Source organism: Euprymna scolopes, chromosome 29, assembly GCF_053919585.1.
Source record: "Euprymna scolopes isolate OS-2025 chromosome 29, ASM5391958v1, whole genome shotgun sequence".
NCBI lineage: Eukaryota > Metazoa > Mollusca > Cephalopoda > Sepiida > Sepiolidae > Euprymna > Euprymna scolopes.
This window is the reverse complement of record NC_136510.1, coordinates 87,435,159-87,454,624: the sequence shown is the minus strand read 5'-3', so window position 1 is coordinate 87,454,624 and position 19,466 is coordinate 87,435,159. Positions and strand designations below refer to the sequence as shown.

The window sequence follows — 19,466 nt, the reverse complement described above, 5'->3', positions numbered from 1 at the left end:
ATATATATATATATATATATATATATATATATATAAACTTATTAGTAAATGAAGAATTTACGTCGGATTCAAAACTGTCTTAAAATTGCAGTAGCCTGTCAGCAAATAACATTCAAAAGGTTCCAAATCCTTCCTTTTCAAATTGACAGAGGTTCGAAGTTAGAGAAAACAAAACAACCGAACAAAAAAAAAAAAAAAAAAAAAAAAAAAAAAATCACGTTAGACTCAAGTTCTTCTAAAGAGTCGCTTGTTTCGAATGTGTGCTTAAAGACAAAAATGAACGAAAAACAGTGCGAAGGAACAATTTTGAATGCATGTACATCGTACTGTTTATGCTTAGTTCCTATTTACTTGCTTCTCCACGAAGGCAGAGTTAGACCGAGGTCGGTTTTTAATGTGGAGGGAAATCCAACTCCTCAAAAAGGGGCACTCTGGAGATAGGAACAAAAATAATTCTCCACTGACCAAGAACAAAAGGTTAAAAGTAGCATCAGAACAGATACTACACAGATCTTGGTCCGAAGGCCAAATTGTTCAGTTAATAGCCCTCCAATGACTAAAATTATAAAGACGGCAGTTATCTGTGTGTTCGTATGTTCAGCTAAAAATAAATACACAAACCCTTACAAAATTGATATTTTTCTTAATCAGTGTGACTCTGGAAAAGTAATATCTAAAATTTAGAAAAAAAAGTAACTCTTTTGGAATCAAATAGCTATAGCATCAAAAATTAAACACTTTTTTTTTTATGTTATGTATTAATACAGGCCAGGAAATGAGTCAGCATTTTTTTTTTTTTTTTTTTTCAAACTGGAAACGCTACATCAGGATTTAATTTGTTGTTTAGCTATTTTCATTTCACTACAAAGAAACCATTAATTTAATTTGGTGCTTTAAGTAGCGCTCTGAAAGCCTAAGTTTTTTTTTTTTTTTTTTTTTTTTTACTTCTCACATAAAAAAGGAATTTCTCTTCTACAGATGGGAAGAGAAAATTAACACAATTTAACTTCTATTTAGTTTTATGGCAAGGTTGAATAAGCCTGCTGGTCTATTATATAAAGGGCAATTATCTGTGTGTATGCATGTTTATATGTCCAGCTAAAAGTCAAACTACAAAACAAACTCCCACAAAGTTGGTATATTGTTGATTGGCGTTGCCTTGGATGAATATTTAAAATTTGGAAAAAAGAAATGATTTATTCTTGGGGGAGGGGGTCGAGTGAACTTGGTTTAGTCAAGGGGAGGGTTCAGTGTTATGTGCTAATTGAGGGGTGGGTAAACAGACTTAAAGAAGGTTACTTATATCATTTATAGGTTTAACAATGTTTTTTTTTTTTTTAAGTTTTTATATGAATTTAGATTAGACTATAATGAATAAGGCTGAAGAGCTACGGATGTTGGTTTCGATTCTAGCTGATAGCACCCAAGTTTTTTTTTTTTTTTTTTACTTTTGAAATCACTACTATATATTGAATATACTATAATAATCAATAGTCTTGATTATAATAATTGATATGAAATCTGAATAAATTAAAATATCATTAAAGCATATTTTACGACTGGAAAATGTTGGGCAACCTGCTTAGTCTATCATATAAAGGAGAATTGTTCATGTGTATGCATGCCCAGCTAGAGAGGAATGGGCTGGGTAGAGGAGAAAGAGTTTGGGAAGTGAAAGATAGAGCTGGAGAACAAGAGATGTTTTAATGGAAAGATTACTTTTGCCCTGGGCAATGTTGAGGGACCCTGCTAGTAATCAACTACAAGTAGAACAAAACCAGAGAGCTTATTTTGTTCACTAGATGCCCAATGAGGATTAGCAGCATGTTATATCATGGGACCCTACCTTAGCAAACTAGCAGTTTTAACTAGTACATAAAGATTTTCGTAACGAGGCTCCACTTTCTAGTTGTAGAGTCACTAAATTCAAAACCTGTTTAAGACAGCTGCAGACTGACAGGAAAGATGGTCACGTTGGGAAGGTTAATGAGTGCAGTCACTCGCAGCGAAACTTCATTAAAATTTTTTGAATGAGAGTAGTCAATTTGTTCCTAGATGCGAGAGAATAGACGTGGTTTAAGATGTAGCAGGAATTCAAACACGCACACACATACACACACCCTAAGAGGGGCCAGTCTGTGAAATCCAATAAACTCACCTATATCCCAAAAAGCAAGCCTTCTACATTTATTGTTACTATGTTACAAAAGAATTGTTTGCAGAAAACAGGAGCACAATGGTGGACTCCCAAGTCAATTCGACTGTGCAAGAGAAAATTCGGTGAAAAGGTATGTTGCACGCAATCACATTTATAATGAACATATTTCGGTACAAACTTGTACACAGTTGGTTGAGTGTTCGTATAACACGCGTTCAAAAAAAAAAAAAAAATGTAAAACCCTAATTTATGCAAAACATTTATGGTTTTGATTATTTTGCTTTGCAGCATATCAACCCTTTTCAGGTTATTTAATGCTGAATCCAGTTATTTTGGAAATAGTATTTATGTTGCATCCAGTTATTTTGTAGAAGGTTTTTTTTTTTCTTCAAGCTCTTTGTATCTTCAATTGCTAGTTTATAGTGTTTGGTTTGATTTTATCGTTTATGTTTCCTGCCTGTAAAACATGAGTTTTTGCAATGGGAGAGGGAAAAGGGGTTACAGTATTAATGTTTGGTACATTTTAAGTTAGGAAACCAGTAAAGAAAGTGGGGGAGATAGAAAGAGAAAAGGGGGAGAAGGTGGGTTGTTTTTGATTTTGGTTTTGCAGAACAAGTTTTGCAAAAGGAAGCAGAAAAACAAAAAGCATCAATGTTAGGTGCATTTCGTCTCAGGAAGCCAATATCTTCAGACAGCCTGATCTGGTAGCACCATCAAAACGCTTATGCAAAAACAAAAGGATTGATGTGCCGTAACGTGAGCAAAGTATATAAGAATTGATGAAAATTATAAACATTATGTGCTTAGTATGTAACAAATGCTCCGGAGAAAAAGAGCAATTCCAACCAAGTGGTTATATAGCAACAGTATGAGAGCGAATGGAAATTTGAAGTAATTCCTTTCTCCTAAAGAAAGGAGATTCGTTATATTTGCTTTAAACAGCAGTTTTATGTTGGACGATCTTTTGAAACAGATTTCTAAACTAACCTATCCTTGGTCAGGTCTTCCAGTTATATAGCCGGAAATGCTATCAATTTTGTTTGGAAATCATTTGCTTGATTGAGGCTGGACTTTTTTCTTTGTAGGTTGGATGCCCTTTCAGATGCCAACCCTGTAAAGTGGTGGGAATCAGTGTTTTTATGGAAGTCATATCTTCCAAGGCCAAAGAGTAGATTTTAAGTTAATTAAACGTAACCGCCAATATTTGCTTTGCTTGACCAAATAAACCACCCACCCTTTTAGACATGTTAGAAAAAGAAAAACGTTTCGTACAAACAGAAACATGTTATTACAAAATAAAAGCACCAACCCCTAACCACCATTTTTAGGGTCATCTACATTTTAACCAAACTTTTGAGGTCAAATTCTTAAAATAAACGTCTTTGACCTTTCATCTCTTAAAGGTCAATTCTACATATGTTATGTGCATGCTACGTTTGGTTGATATTAAAAGTTTGAACTGGGTCATAATGCCACAGGGCAACCAAAAAATATATTTGGTTTGATGTACGTTTTATATGCTGGCATGTGGTGGACGGCTTCTAAAAATTAACTTCCAAACAAACTAATGGCAAGGCGTTTCTCTTTCAACTTCATTCTTTTTGTTTTGGGTTTTCCTTGGCCTTCTTTTGTTAATTGATCGAGCTACCTAAACTATTCTACATCTAAGTAGTTTGGAAACGCAGCAGAACGGAGGAGGCAAAGTAGTTTCTATTTGGAGTAGGAATTATTGGAGATGACGATGGCTAAGCTGTTAACGACACAGATTGAAAATCCGAGTGTGCCAAGTTCGAATCCAGCTCGCCCTCCATAGAATCATTTCATCAAACCAACCCATAATCGTTGGTCTAATCTATCGGCGAAAATATAAATAACAATTATGATAACAAGCATTACATTTGCTCATTTGACTACATTACAAAAACAACTTCTTTTTAAAATCTTCATTAAGTTTTATTTCTATATCTTTAATATTAAAGTCGGAAAAAAAAACAAAAAAAAAACAAAACAAATGTAATTGTTTCCTGTAACCAATCAACATTCTGCTTCTTTGTTTGACGGTGGCTAAGTGGTTAACGGCACGAACTGAAAACCTGGGTGTGCCAAGTTCGAATCCAGTTCGTTCCACTGAAATACTTTCATCAGATCGACACTTAATCTTGTGTCAAACATCCTGGAGGGGAATGAGGGGGGGGTAAATAAAAGAGTCTACATTTTGATATACTTTGATATTGTAGCTGGGCTGGCAAATGCCGATTAATGGTTGCCTTAAACACATTAATATTAATCCATGGTGTCAGATTAACTACAAAGTAAAACATTCTTCTATCAGGAGAACATAAAAATAGCTTGTATATCTTTAACAGCAAAACACTTGAGTAAAACCAGGTGAGAAAAAAAAAAATGTTTAACATGTGCAAGTTGGAAATAGTGAAGAGAAAACCAAACCGGAAGGGGTGTAGATTTTTTTTTTTTTTTTTTTTTTTAAATTTTTATCTGTATATTGAGAATTTTCTTAGGCTACAAAATACTGAAAGCCTCCAAAATGTAGACTAATACATCACTTGTACAAAGAAACAAGACTAAGGATTTAAAAAAAAAAAAAAAGACGATTCTAAAAATTGACCCCCACCCCTCCGAATCAAATCAAAACTACCTTAAAATAAATTTCATGGGGGGGGGGGGGGGGTAGCAGAGTCTTCATCTACTTTTAAATCTATACTCGTATAAGCGTATTTTATGACCGGGCAATACCCGGCGGCCTGCTAGTATAGATATAATTTTCTTTTTAATTTAATAAATTTCATAAACTCATTGAGATTTTCGTCTATATTTCTCACTTGAGCAATAGAAAATTAAGTTTTTTTAAAACTTAATTTCTATTTTAGAAACCAAGTAAAATAATCAGCTTTAGAATCGTAAATTAGGCTCATATTTTTCGATTCTGAAGTACCAAAAAATTTCAATTAAACATCCCAACATCATTAATCCACACACACACACACACACGTTAATAAATATGTCATCCCCTTAAAGAACTGTTCTTATTGTTGAGCACTTTAAAGTTGAAATGGAAGTCGGTCACTTAAGCTCGCATGTAAAAATCATGTTATAATCATTAGATCAGTATGGGCGGATGTTTTGACATTTAAAAATAAATATCAAAATCTCAACGATATTTCTCGCGGTTAACATTAGCTGTGTGGTTTGTTCCTTGCTCATGGAGTCAGAGATGGCCTTGTGGCCAGGTTCGAATCTCCCGACCAGCTGTAATTGTGATACTTTGCCCTGAGAATACCCGAAAAGATGAAATACTAGCGTCTGTAGGTATTTCAAAATTATTGAAATAGAACCTCAAGATACACATTCAAAATTAGGAACAGTACAGTATATAATCAAATACCGGAAAAATACCGTATTCCACATTGTGTAATAAAAAAACAAAAACAAAAAAATAAACGTATCCTAGGACCACCGTATCCCAGGGTTCTACTGTAGTTTTATATATCATATATAAATGATGACCTCTGTTCACTCCCGAGAGAATGGATATCTCTTGTGCGCGTAATGAGGTATGGGTTGCGCCATTCCTATTTCAAGTTAGAACTGTCGGATTCTAATGACAAGAATTCCAGGATGATTTGAAACAATGCAGAGATAAGCGGAGAGAATATGCAGCATCTGACAAGAGAACAGCTTTATTACTTCAACCCTCCGCTTTCTCAAAAAAAAAAAAAAAAAAAAGTGGAACGGGCATTCCTTCAGGGATGAGATGGCTACAGAACATACTACCCACTCCCCTCCCCACTACACTGCTTTTAAGGTGGTCGGCGCAAATTGGATCGGAATCTATACATCTTATTCTTATTGTTACTTAAAGTAGTTTTTGTTTTTAAATCGAAAATCAAGTGGCTTCATGCCTTGTCTGGAGCGACTCCCATTAAAAAAAAAAAAAGTTAAAAAATTAAGTGAATAAATAAATCGCACTATGCTTAGACCGATCTTCACGTTTACCCAGACCCGGATGTAAATTGCGGAACTAGTAATAGTTACTTCCCTTGTAACTGAGGTTTTAAAAATTACTTAAAATAGATTTAAACAAAAAAAAGGTTATCTTTTTCAAAGCAATGAAAGCAATTATTTGAAGAATTGGAAAGCATTTATCACGAAACAAAAGTTTAGAAAATTGAAAAACTTCAAACCATTTGCTTTCGACAATTTTTAGAAATTTATTAGTAAGTTCACTTTCTTTGCAACAATAATACACCTGTGCAGCCATTGTTTTAAACTATGCCAAGGTCACTGTTACTGTGAGAATTTAAAAGTTTAAGAAATAATTAAATAGTTTTTTTTTTTTTTTTTTTTTTATTGCACCTCATACTTTATCTCCATACCAGTATTAATTTATTATCAGTTGAATGTGACATTAGTAAAAATTATAACAATTAACCCTAACTCCTTCACAACCCATCTCGACTATTTTATACACGCCCATGGAGCCAAATATTTTTTTTTTATTATCTATGCTGTGATAATCTATCTATAAAAGTCAGGGACGCTGCTAAGAAGGTAGGCTCTCTCTACCGTGCTAGAAAATTACTAACACCCGAAAGTATCCTGTACTCTATAAGGCCACCATTCGCCCATGTATGAAGTATTGCTGTCACATTTGGGCTGGTGCATCTGCTACTAGTCTCTCTCTCCTAGACAAGGTTCAAAAGAGTCGCCAATCTGATAGGCCCTGAACTGGCATCTAAGCTTTAGCCTCTGTCCCATCAACGAAATGTTGCATTCCTCCGCGTGTTCTACAAGTATTTTAATGGTGAATGCTCTGGCGAACTGCAGACACTTGTGCCCCCACGACGTAAACACCCTCGACAAACCCGACAGGCAGCTAAATCCCACCCCCACACAGTGGAGATTCCTAGATGTAAAAGGATCTTTCTACTCCAGTAGTTTCTTCCCCAGAACCGCTAGACTGGAATTCCATTCCAGGTCCCTGCTTCCAACTGTACTGACATGCAGAAGTTCAAATGTAACGTGAACCCACATCTTGCTGCCCAAATCCCAACATAGTACCCCAGTAGTTGTTGCCTCTGATAGTAGTCCCTTACACCAAAGTATTTGGGGTGAAAATGTAATAAAAAAATTTTTTTTTTTTTAAAGTGAGGATGTGTGTGTGCGTGTGTGTGGAGAGGGGCATTTCTCAACCTATATACTCAACAAATTTTTTTATCTACGGACTTGAAATTTGGTATATAGTGTATTCAGACACATGGAAAAATCGGTTTTCATAAGAAAAAAGGGATACTAAAGGGCCAAAATTGAAAAATTGATACATGGGTGGGTGGGTGGATCAAATTTTTATCTGTCAACTGTTTCACGAATGCGCATCTGTGAATCATTCACATTACAAATTACTTATGTTAATAAATAGTTTGTAAAGACTTTAAAGATCATGTCAAGCTGGCCTAATGGTTATCGTACGTAACTCAGTGTCTTCAGGTTTTGGTCTTAGCTCGAGTTTTTTTTTTTTTTTTACTTAAGTAAACCGTTTAGAAAAACAATACTGGCATGTACATGCCTTAGTATCTTTCCGTTTTTTTTTTTTTTTTTTTTTTTTTTTTTACTTCATTTTCAAAAAAAAAATAAATTAAACTTTATGCTAAATACCGGGTAATGCCGGATACATCTGCTAGTTAGGTATATTTTCATTTGAGAAAAACAATTCTTGAAAGTGGTAATCATCGTCAAAAAATATCAAGTCATCTCTACTTGGCCCACCATTACCTTCACGTATCTAATTTAACCAAAAGACGTTTGCATTCTTACGTTTACTTTTTCTAAAATACCTTGGCTGAACTTTAAAAAATAAATTCCAGGAATAGCAGGGTTGGTTCAGTAGAAGAGCTCCAAGCTTCAAACTCTGGGGTCCTGATTTCAAATCTCTGTAGGATCAGCCACACAGAAATTTTAAATGATGAAACACGTCTGGATACAAAATTAAGAAAGAAAAAAAAAAAAAAAGGGGGGGGGGAGAATTGCTGTTTTCTGGGTCAGAATCTGTTCCATCTAACACTTACCGTTGACAAGTTTTTTTTGTTTTGTTTTTTTTGAAACACTTTAAGCTCCTTACATCGTGGCTTCATGCCTTGTCTGGAGCTATTTCCATTAAATTCGCTATATAAGAACACGAAGAGTAAATAATTTACACAAATTAATTATTCGAAGGGATACTCAAAAACAAATATTAAAAATTCCTTAATTCACCAAGTTTCAAAGACTGCGTTCTTTTCATCAGAGGAAAAATGTGAGCAAAATCTTTGTTATAGTTAAGCTATTATTTTGCTGATACTAGCATAAATTGAAACTCATCTGAAACTGACCATATACGCATAAGTAAAAAAGGTATGCAGTGATATGGTAGGTTCAGAAGGCGAATTGGTCATAATAGGAAATGTCCACATAAATAGTACTCTGAATTTACTTCTTGAGATATATATATATATATATATATATAGATAGTGTGTATGTGTGGTCGTTCCCCTTTGAGAGCATCATATTGGTGAAAGTTAAATTATTCATAAAATGCTCCCATATAAGTAACTGAAATTGTTCAAACATGTCGCAAACAAAATAAATGACATCTATACAATTTCTTCATATGCAAGTTGAATCATGAATTTGCTCATTTTACATTTTATCAACCCTTTAAGTATTTTAGTAAGAAACCATCCATTCTAACCCCCCAGCTTTATTTCTTTCCTCCCCACCTAAACCCCACTCCCATTTAAAGACCGACGATTTTGTTTGTTAGTAAAAAAAAAAAAAAAAGGTTGGAGGTCTATTAGAATAAGTTGGGAGGGTATTATTTAAAGCAGCCCCTCGTTTTACCTAGTTTTTTTTTTTTTTTTTTTTTCTTTCTGGATAATTAACGTTGTCCTACATTTTTTTTTTTTCATCCAATTGTGAATATTAGCTGTAAAATAAAATCGTCGATACGTGACGATATTTCAAGTAGGTTAAATGTGAGCATTGTGGGGAGAGTAGAAAATAGATAAAGAACAATGGAACTCCCTCAAAAATCTTGGCCTTGTACCCAATTCACAAAATTGTTGTAAATTACTGAAATTAATGGATCTTAATAAAAATTTAAAAATTGAACTCCAAAATTTGAATAAAATAAAATAACCCAATCACAACGTAATATTAGGAAAATAAACATTTCACTTGTTTGAAATTTATCACAAATATATTTCAGAGGTATACTCCATCTTCAGTGTTTTTTTTTTCTTTTTTCTTGCCATGTTGGAGAAAGAAAAGTGTAAAGATCCATGCGTTGGTTCCAAAATATTATGCCAATTCATTATATACTGTACGGCACAATCATGTTGACACGCCTGTTTTCACCAGATCACCGAAGTTAAGCAATGATGAGCCTGACTAATACCAGATGGGTGACCATTTGGGAAGGTCAGACGCTGTATATCCCTTTTGGGAAGGTTGGACATGGGGCCAGCCTCCTTACCCCCCAAAAAAAGAACTCCTCGCTATAAAAGCATCTACAAAGTTGTGGATGGCCTATGACCTTGCAGGGGCTCAAGGCTATGGATCATTTTATATACTAGCGAGACCCATGGAAAGTCCAAGATGCTTTCTTACACATAACCATACAATTTACTATTTAATACTTTTGAGATAAAGTCAGTGGCAATACTTTTCATTAGTTAGACTATCTTGGATGTTATTTTCACAAAGCTCTAGACAAGGCATGAAGCCACTGGCTGTAAAAAACTAATGTGAAGTTCCTGTTGAGCCACTTAAATAATCAAATTATACCCAATTTCCACCATTAACGATTACTATGCTGTTGTCCCGATGACCACCGTACATTCATTAACCCTTATCCTCGAGTGGCCTTAAGACCTTGATAAGTAATGACTCGCTTGTAAAAAAAAAAAAAAATTCTTAAGTTTTAACTAATTATGTTTGTCTTTTTTTAGTTAGAATTTAAAGCTCTCAGATTTTTCCATGTTTAATTTCCTGAATGTCTTTTTAGGATCATTTTCTACAGAAAGCGGCCTTTTATTTTCATTTATTTTTTTCCATTTGAACACCCAGGGTGTTATCTTAGCGTAAATGTGATACACGGAGTTTCGATTATAGATAGACATTTTGTTCTTTATTTAAAAGGGTGGGGAGATGGATAGAGTAATTTATAGTATATATATATATATTTTACATTCCTACCCATTTGTGATCTGTATGCATTAAAAAATATTTAAAGACTTTTAAATAAATTTACTATATCAAAGTGTTGAAGATTGTGTTCAGCCATTTGGAGAGAGAAAGTAAGGTTAAAAGCAAAAATTTAATATCCAAAATAAAGTTGATGAAAGTGGATTCGGTTTAGCTAAATATGGAACAGAAGTCAGTAAGCATGAGACGATATACGAAACCATATAAACCTTTTTATAGAAACTTCTTATACAAATGTTTAAAAATAATTGTGTGTGTGTGTGAGATAACTAGGGCTGTGACAGAAAATTCTTATTGTTTTGGCTCTAGTATATATCTGACACAGTTAATCAAACGAGAACTACATCACTATATAAAAGCATATAAGATATTAACGGATACACACTCGAGAGTCAAAACAATGAAAATATGCTATTGTCTTAGCCCTAGTAATAAGTGTTAATAATAATTAACCAAAAAACCTTTCATACATTGACAAATTCTGGAAAAAACTTGTGAAAGACATTCTAAGAAACTAAAAATACAAGTTTATCTTTTTATGGTTTATTTGAAATATTTAGTTAATATTTCAAAAAAAGATTTCCTGAAATGTAATAAAAATTTACATTAGATTTTGTTCCGTGATTACACACAAATAAAAATATACATTCTTTTTTATTGCTTCGTGATAACAAGTATTGAAAAATAGAAAATATTTCTAGAAAAGTTTATTTTTGGTTTCATAATAGCACAAGTGTTAAAACTAAGATAATTTTTTTAAATAAATTATTTCCACGAGGTTTCGTATTTCGTTTCATGCTTAGTGACTTTCACTCAATTCCATATTTTAGCTAAACCGTGTCCACTTCCGGCGTCTGAACTTCGGCTACTGAATTTTTGGATTTAACTGAAAAGTACATATCCGGAACGCCACTTTTTTTTTTTTTTTTTTTTTAACTTCCTCTTCAAATTCAAAATTGCTAAATGCAGATTGCAGACCAACATTATGCCACAGTAAATGGCCTTACAACTTTAAATATAAAATATTTTTAAATACAATAAATCACAAATGAATAGGTAAAGTCAGTTTCGATTAATTTCCCAACTGTACTTCCTTTAAAATAATATATATATATATATATATATATGATAGCGTGTATTATTTCGCGTGTCACACTTACATCTACCTTTCTTCCGAGTGACTGTCGTTGATGACTTGCCATTTCTTGTAAGAAATACTTTTACCGATAATTCTTCATAAGTTTTGGTTTCGATTAGTGTTGGGGACGATTAATTGGAATCGGGGGGGGGGGTATCGGAAAATTTTGGACCTACTTTCCGACGCCAAAACTGATTCCTTAAATTACTTTTTTTTTTTTTTCTTATTTGATTTAAGAAACACGTTCCACTGCTTGCAGTAATAAAATAAATATTTTATTTAAACTCCCAGTAAGACTAAAATCTCTAGCTCACCCCTTCACAAGGGTGTTTTTATTTTCTGAGAAAATATAGGCACATTTAAGGTGTTTTTACAGTAATCGGGACAAAATAACACTTTAATAGTTTAATATTTAGAGATTTATAAGGAATCGGAATTGGGAATTTAGTACGGAATTAGTAATTGTATCAGAATCCAGTAAAAATATTGGAATCGTCCCATCACTATTTTCGATTATAGCTGATGGCACTCTAGTCATCTATTTTTTTTTATAATTTTATCAAGAATTCTTAAAAAAATTTTTTTCGGTCTCGATCATAGCTGAAGGAAGTTATATATACATGTTTTCTTCAAAAGTTTTGGTTTAAGCTGATACATGCGAGCCATACGGAAATATTTTTTATTTTTGAAATCACGTCTTTATAATCTAAGAATCGATAGAAAATGGACTATAATACTATATACAAAATCTGCATAAATTCAAATATTAGTGTATTTTATGACCGGGCTATAACGGGTGTCCCTGCTAGCTTAGATAAATACTTTTACAGTTTTAACAGAAGAGCTACAATAATATTAGAGCGTCACCATTTACGCTGAACATATATAGAATGCCAACATCAATATATTACATATGAAAGAGGCTACTGTGGAATTTCCACAGGTCCCGCCAGTTAGTAATGATTAAAACTTTTTTTTGCAAACTAAAACACTTAATATTAACATTCATTTATCAAAATGAAAATTACATCAAGACCATATAACCGATTTTTTTATTTTATTCATTTTTTTTTTAATTATTTTGGTTAAAAGCAAATCACTTTCACTATCCGTTTCTACGTCTATAATATTAATAGATTATTAAAAGCAGCTTTTTATACAAGTAAAAAAAGAAAATGTTAAAACTTGAGTAAACGATTATTTTGCATATTAGTATGCTGGGCTAAAATACAGGAGGAAAGAAAATCTAGCAAAAGATTAACCGGTTTCTTTTAGATATGCAAAAAGAGTATTGGGACGATTAATCGGGGAAAAATTTTGCCCATTTTCCGATTCCAAAAAGAATCTTGCTTTGTTTTATTTTCATTTCTGGTATTGAATTTAAATGGATACGAATCGACCTTGATGAAAATAAAAGCCTTTATGATAAATATTTATTGATTTCAAACAAGACTAAAATCCATTAGATCACTCCAAGTGTATTTTTGAATCTGCAAAATGCACATATGCAGGGGTGTTTAAGGTAATCCAAAAATCAACTATAATTTTATGTATCCACATAAAATTTTATAAGAAGCCTAGCAGGGTGACCCGATGTTGCCCAAGATTGAATAATGATCAACGAATGTTTCATACTCAGATATTTTTGTCATTGAAATCGGTGATTACAGCATAATCACGTTGACACAGCGGTTCCCGCTGGATTACCGAAGTTAAGCAACATTGAGTCTGGTTAGTACTAAATCAGTGAACATTTGGGACTTCCAGGTGCTGCAAGTGCTCTCTGCTTATCTCGGCATGGTTTCCAGTCATCCTGGCCTTCTCTTTGCCACTGGACTCAAACAGTGTCGATTCAGGAGAGGTGTGGGTAGGGATGGCACAACTCTTGCCTCACAATTACACACACAACTGCCCCTACACGGGTATCTTTTGTCTTTCAAGACTGAATCGAGGTATCGATCGAAATCCGTGAAATCGCCCACTAAGTGAGAGAGAAGCTGACTCAAGTTGTTCTGGAAAGAACTAACTGCTCTGGTAGTTTTATTTTTAGGGAACATCAACCCTTTTCAAATTATTTAGTGTTGAATTCCATAACTTAGGAAAAAATTTTATGCTTTAAGTTTTTTTCTGTTTTTTTTTTGTTTTTTTAAACTCTAAGTATTTATTCATAGTGTTTCGTTTGGTTGTTTTGCAAGTGAACATTATTTGTTTTTGCACATCATGATTAAGTTTTGAAAGTGGAGTTTAAGAAAGGAAATAATATGAAGGTCTTGTGCATTTTAGGTCAGGAAACCAGTATTTTCAAATCGTCTGATTCTGGTAGAACTAGAACATATAGTATGGAAACTCTTTGCAGTTTGTCATTATGATGAAGGATCTTGTATGTGGAGGGGGTAGTACCTCTATAAATGCAGCTAAGCAAGCTATCAGGATGTGAAGATTACTCCCAAACTTACATATTTATTAAAAAAAATAAATTAAGAAAATACGTTTCTGAAGCCATTCATATATGCGAAAGAAACCGATGAACTCTTGTTTTTCTTTTTCCTGCGTTTAATTTTTCCAATTTGTTTTTCAAAAACTTGGTAAACAAGTAGAAAATTTATGTTTAAATATGAAAACAAAACAAAACTATATTAGCGATATTGAATATACGGCACTTTATACAGAAATAGAACCGTGCTATGGTTAGAATTTTCCAGGCGGTTCACAGAAAACACCGGAAGGTACCGAATGAAAGTTCAGATTTTTTTTGGCACTTTTTTTTTTTTTTCAATGAAAAAATATGAAGTACTTGTTCAGATAGAGTCAACAGATCGATTTTTTAAAAAATTTTGCTTTAAGCAAAATCAATATTATTTAATTGGCATGTTGAAAATATGAAACTTCAGAACTTTTTATATATTACGAGAATACAAAATTATTTATAGTTCAGAGTAATTTGCCCCAAATTTAAAAGCGATATTCGTTTTCAGTATACCCGAAAACCTATCAAAAGTAGTCAAACAGTGAATGCCAAGTTGTAGTTAAAGTAAAAAAAAAAACAAAAAAAAAACAAAAAACGATATTTATATATAGGGTGTTCCAAAAGACTGGCACATTTTGATATTGAATATCTCAAGAATTATTAAGGGATAAGGGTATGAAAAAAAAAAAAAAAAAAAAAAAAAACCTAAATGGATTCAGTTTTAAAATAGCACCACTTTCATCTTACTACCATTCATAATTAAGCAGACATGAAGCCTTAGAATGTCCAAAGACTTTTGGAACACTAATATATATATATATATATCTTCCGATATATAATAGCCAATAAAGTTTTTCTTAAAAGATGTTGGCTGCTGCAATTTTGTTTTGGCACCTTTCGGCGCTTTACATAAAGTGTCTGAAAAATTACAACCATAGCACGATCCTTATTCTGCATAAGTGCTGAATATATTAGTTTGTTTTTTTTTCTTGCTTTTTTTTAATTTTTTTTTTTTTTTAAGATTCTATAGAGGGGAAGGGCAAATTAAAGAAACGGGTTAAAAACCGTTGCCAAATTACCTGGAATTTCAGACTCGTCTTGTGTAATTTTAATGACCGATGCCATGTTATCAGTGACAGTGTGATCTTCAATAGAACAAGAACACTAATAAAAAAATCGGGGAAAATGGGGAGGGGGCACAAGTACATGGGAGGGGGTGGGTGATCGACAAAATATATTTAAAAAAACAGAACGCTCCGCCCCACAAATGTGATAAAGAATTATAACAACCCATAAGCTTACATTCCTTCGCACTCTTCAAATAAACAGACAAGTACGAACATATCTTAGTTCCACCCTCTGACTATGTATAATAGACCGAGTTCTTTGGTCTAATACTTTTGTACACGTACGGATAACCCTGTCGCTAAGCAAAGTGGAAATGAACAATTTCTAGGGAGGATGGGGTAACTAGAGTTTTTTTAAAAGTTTTTTTTTTTTATATTAACTGGTTTCATTGGTTTGTAAGCAGAATTTGTACCAAATAAATATTTGCTTGTATGAAACCAAATATTTGAAATACTGTGCACTAAGAGTTCTGAATTCTTGAGACAAGCGTGATTTGATGATTGTGATCACATTTTCATAAAACAAATACTCGATGGAGACAAACAGACAGACAGCATAAAAAGAGGAATCATAAACGTTGTTAGTCACTAGATGTCTGGTCGCTCCAATCACCAGCGATTTTCTTTTTGGACAGATCTACTCTTGCTGAACATAGACTCCGATCTCTGATTTCTCGCTTTTTTTATTGGGGGGGGGGATATCCGTACAGCCAACTGTCTCAAACCCAAGACAATAGTCGTAAAATGTCAAAACCATCGCCATTCCTAAAATTGTCCATAAACTAAATATATAAATAACCAATTTGACAAGAACTGAAGATTCTCAGAGTGAATATATAATTTTGTCCAGTTAAATATTCAAAGATTCCATGCAAAACAGATGCAAGACGAGGAAAAAAGGATTTAAAAAGACGTTTTTTTATTCTTTGGAGTAACCACTTAACAAGGCCTGAAGGCCAATCAAGGATAAAGGCTAATGAATGTAAGGTGGTAGTGCAGTAATTGTTAATGGTGTATATTGGGTAGAATTCGATTTATGGGGACGACTCAAGAATTTGTTTACACTGGATTTGAAGGCTACCATGTTGTATTCAACTAGGAAGCAGGCCAATGGTACAGTGTTCCACAGGCGAGCATTTCTGGGAAGAATTGTCTATGGAATCTGCATTTTAGGCACAGAGTGAGGGAAATCGTATATAGTTGTTTTAGCTAGTAGTGTTTTGTGAAAATTTGGCAAGAGGAGGGGGACCATAGATCAGAGTTCAGTCGAGCACTTACCATGAAAATAAAGCAGAAACAGGCTCGCAATGTCTCTATGGAAAAGAAGTTGCTACATTAGTAGCAAGTTAAATTTACTTAAATTTCTTATGTTTTTACCAATAAAAGCAATGTGGAAATATTCATTATAATAATTACTCGTACAAATACTTAATATTTCTCCTACAAGATTTCAAATATTTTTCTTTTTATCTATCTACTATTACATAAAAAGGAATCGTGTGCGAGAGTTCATTCCAAGGGCTCTAAAACAGCGAAGTCAATTTTCATGTAATTTCACAAATTTATTTTTGTATCTGGCAGTGTTGTCTTCGATAAGTATCGATAATCGAAATAATCTGATGAAAGCAGGAACAGGCGATTTTGGCTAAAGCTAACACCTTATACAGCCTAACATCAAAAGTACATTTGAGAAGTTTTATCATACAAGCAGATTAGCCAGGCATATAAAAATCAAAAGTAGATTCTTTGAATATGACAGGGGCACATTAGAAATCAATGTATTTGTTTAAAGCACAACGGAACCATGATACTGGACTTTTGCATTTTAAACTTTGATTCATGCCATTATATATAGAATAATTTGGTACTTATGCATTTAATGAACCAGACGTAACTGTTCAGCTCGGATTTCTCCAGAACTCGTCAACAGTTTTGGTTTAGCTGCTACCTGACGTAACGTGGCGATCAGCCAATCACAACACTGCATGCCGAGTTTCAACTGGACGTGCGTGCGCCAGACAAGAATTTCGATACCAATTGGAAGAGAGAAAAAAAAAAAAGAAACAAATAAACAGTGCGATCGTTTCTTGCTTAAGACTATTAGAACAACGCTCTTCTTTGCCAAATCGAAACTAAGGATAACTGCATTCTAAAAATTATTTACCTGTGGCCGTTCGAAATGGCGACTACAAAAAAACCTCCAGCGCGAATCTGGGTTGCACTCATGCCACATTTTCTGCGAGACATTTGCCGGGAATACTTTCTCTGGAATCCCCGGCTGATAGGAGGCACAGGCCATACAGTTGAAATCGACGAGTCCGTCTTCAACCGCTGAAAACAATGTCAGCAGACTTCTGACACTGGTTTAGGTCTTTGGTGGATACGACCCTGCTGATAAGGAGGGATTCTTGGTTAGTGTACCAAATAGGAATGCTGAAACCCTCCATCCACTAATAAAGTCTGTGAAAAATACATCTTGAGAAAAATGTTCCTTCCTGGCATAAAACACTACTCGCAGGGATTCGGGGGGAAAAAAAAAAAAATTGAAAAATTGCCTAATTTATTTGACAAAACAAAAATAACATTTTCTACAAACATTTAAATATAAATAAACGGTAGGTTTTTTTTTGCTTTTTTCTGTTGATGCTTCTACATTTAAAATTTTACCTTATTTTTTCTGTTACGTAGCGTTATTTCATCGGCAATGCTCGGCTTTATCTGACTGTTGACGTCATGCACCAGAGAAATCCGAGCCAAATGCTGAGTTACGTCTGGTTTGTTAAATGCATAAGTACCAATAATTTTATAAAATCTATAGGTTCTCTACGGTGCAATGTAGACTACAATGTATTGTGGACCAAGTCACCGAAGGGAGGTATGTGAAGCTTCCTCCAGGTGCACTGCAATAGACTCCTAGAGCAGACAATCTATTTGATTAAAAACGATGACAAAAATATGGGAGTGTGAAGCATACGTTGATCATTCAATCCCAGGCAATGTTGGATCTCCCTGCTAGTTAGCTAGAAAGCAGAAGTTGGGGAAAAGATCGAAATTGACATACCCTAGTACTTTACCAACCCAGCTCAGAGAACAAGGTAATTAAAAACAAGTTGCTATTTTACCGCTAGTTAAAAGGGGGGAGGGAAGGATTAGGGTTCATACATGTGCATAAACTGCAAATAGATCTGATAGTGTAGTGACGTGGAAGATGCTAGTAAATTGATTGTAATTAGCATTCCAAATGTAGATTCCGGACAAAGAAATTTCCACCAGGAATCAAGGTCAGAAATATAGCAAACGTGTGCGAGGCAGTGACGTCATGAACAAGAAACGTACGAGAAGTATAGTCTTGCAAATGTAGACTGAATAAATGGTTTGGTTGTATTTCCTGTAAAATCAATTAACACTTTAAAATATATTTAAAAAAAAAAAAAAAAAAGTATTGGTAAACAGAAGATATTAGAAACAAGTTGGACGAGTTTTTAAATTTTTTTTTTTTTTTTTTTTAATGTAAGAGTTCTCAACACTTGTTAGACAAGTCTCATGCATTTAATAAAACGTTAAAGTGAAAATAAATTTTGATTATAGAAATAAAAATTTTCAAATCAGAAAAGTGAGAAAATATTGAAAGGAATTTTAAGATCCAATTAGAATAAAATGCGAGAAGAATCTAGATAAATTAGAAGACTGTACTGTTGGGGGCGTCCTTGCTTGCTTGAATCTTGTAATAAATAATTAAGTTAAAAATTCTTAAGTTTTAGTTTCGGTTCTAGCTGATGGAACCCAAGTCATTTTTTTAACCTTTGAAATCATATATACTATTATAATCAATTCTCTATTGAATATTGTACACAATATATATGAAATCGGCATTAAATTAAAATATTTTAAGCATATTTTACGAGTGGGCAATGGCCAGATGCTTCTAAGATGAGATCTATAATAAACATTATTCCTGTATTATAAAATTATCTTTAAAAAAAAAAACTTATTAGAAATACAAATAGACACAGAGTTGCCTTCTAAGGGAGGCAGACTTTCGACAAGACAGACAGAGCTACCTTCTTAGAGATTATCAATCTAGAATGTATTGATAGTAAAAAAAAAAGTTGTAAAATTTCAAGTTGGAGGTGAGGGTTATAAAATTCCAAGACCAACAACATGGACAGCAAGATGGGAGAGAGGGAAACAGTTGGCCCTCTGGGAAAGAGAGAGGACTAGAAAGGTAAATTACATAGCGGCCCTTGGAAAGGGAAACAATGCAAGGGGGGGGACAGTGCGGCTCTTGGAGAAGGAGAGAAAGAAAGTACAGCTTTG

At 33.6% G+C, this 19,466-nt stretch overlaps 1 protein-coding gene across 15 annotated transcripts in view; it reads right to left on the bottom strand.

Moving 5' to 3' along the window:
• Nucleotides 1-19,466, bottom strand: part of LOC145252774 (uncharacterized) — a 134,918-nt gene that overhangs the window by 35,461 nt on the left and 79,991 nt on the right. For 8 of the 15 annotated variants that reach the window (XM_080112688.1, XM_080112691.1, XM_080112692.1 and 5 more), the window contains one exon: nucleotides 15,102-15,167. The exons of the other annotated variants lie outside the window; for them this stretch is intronic. In XM_080112688.1, the coding sequence (XP_079968814.1) occupies nucleotides 15,102-15,167 (66 nt within the window). The remainder of the gene's footprint in view (nucleotides 1-15,101; nucleotides 15,168-19,466) is intronic. 15 annotated transcript variants of the gene reach the window in all.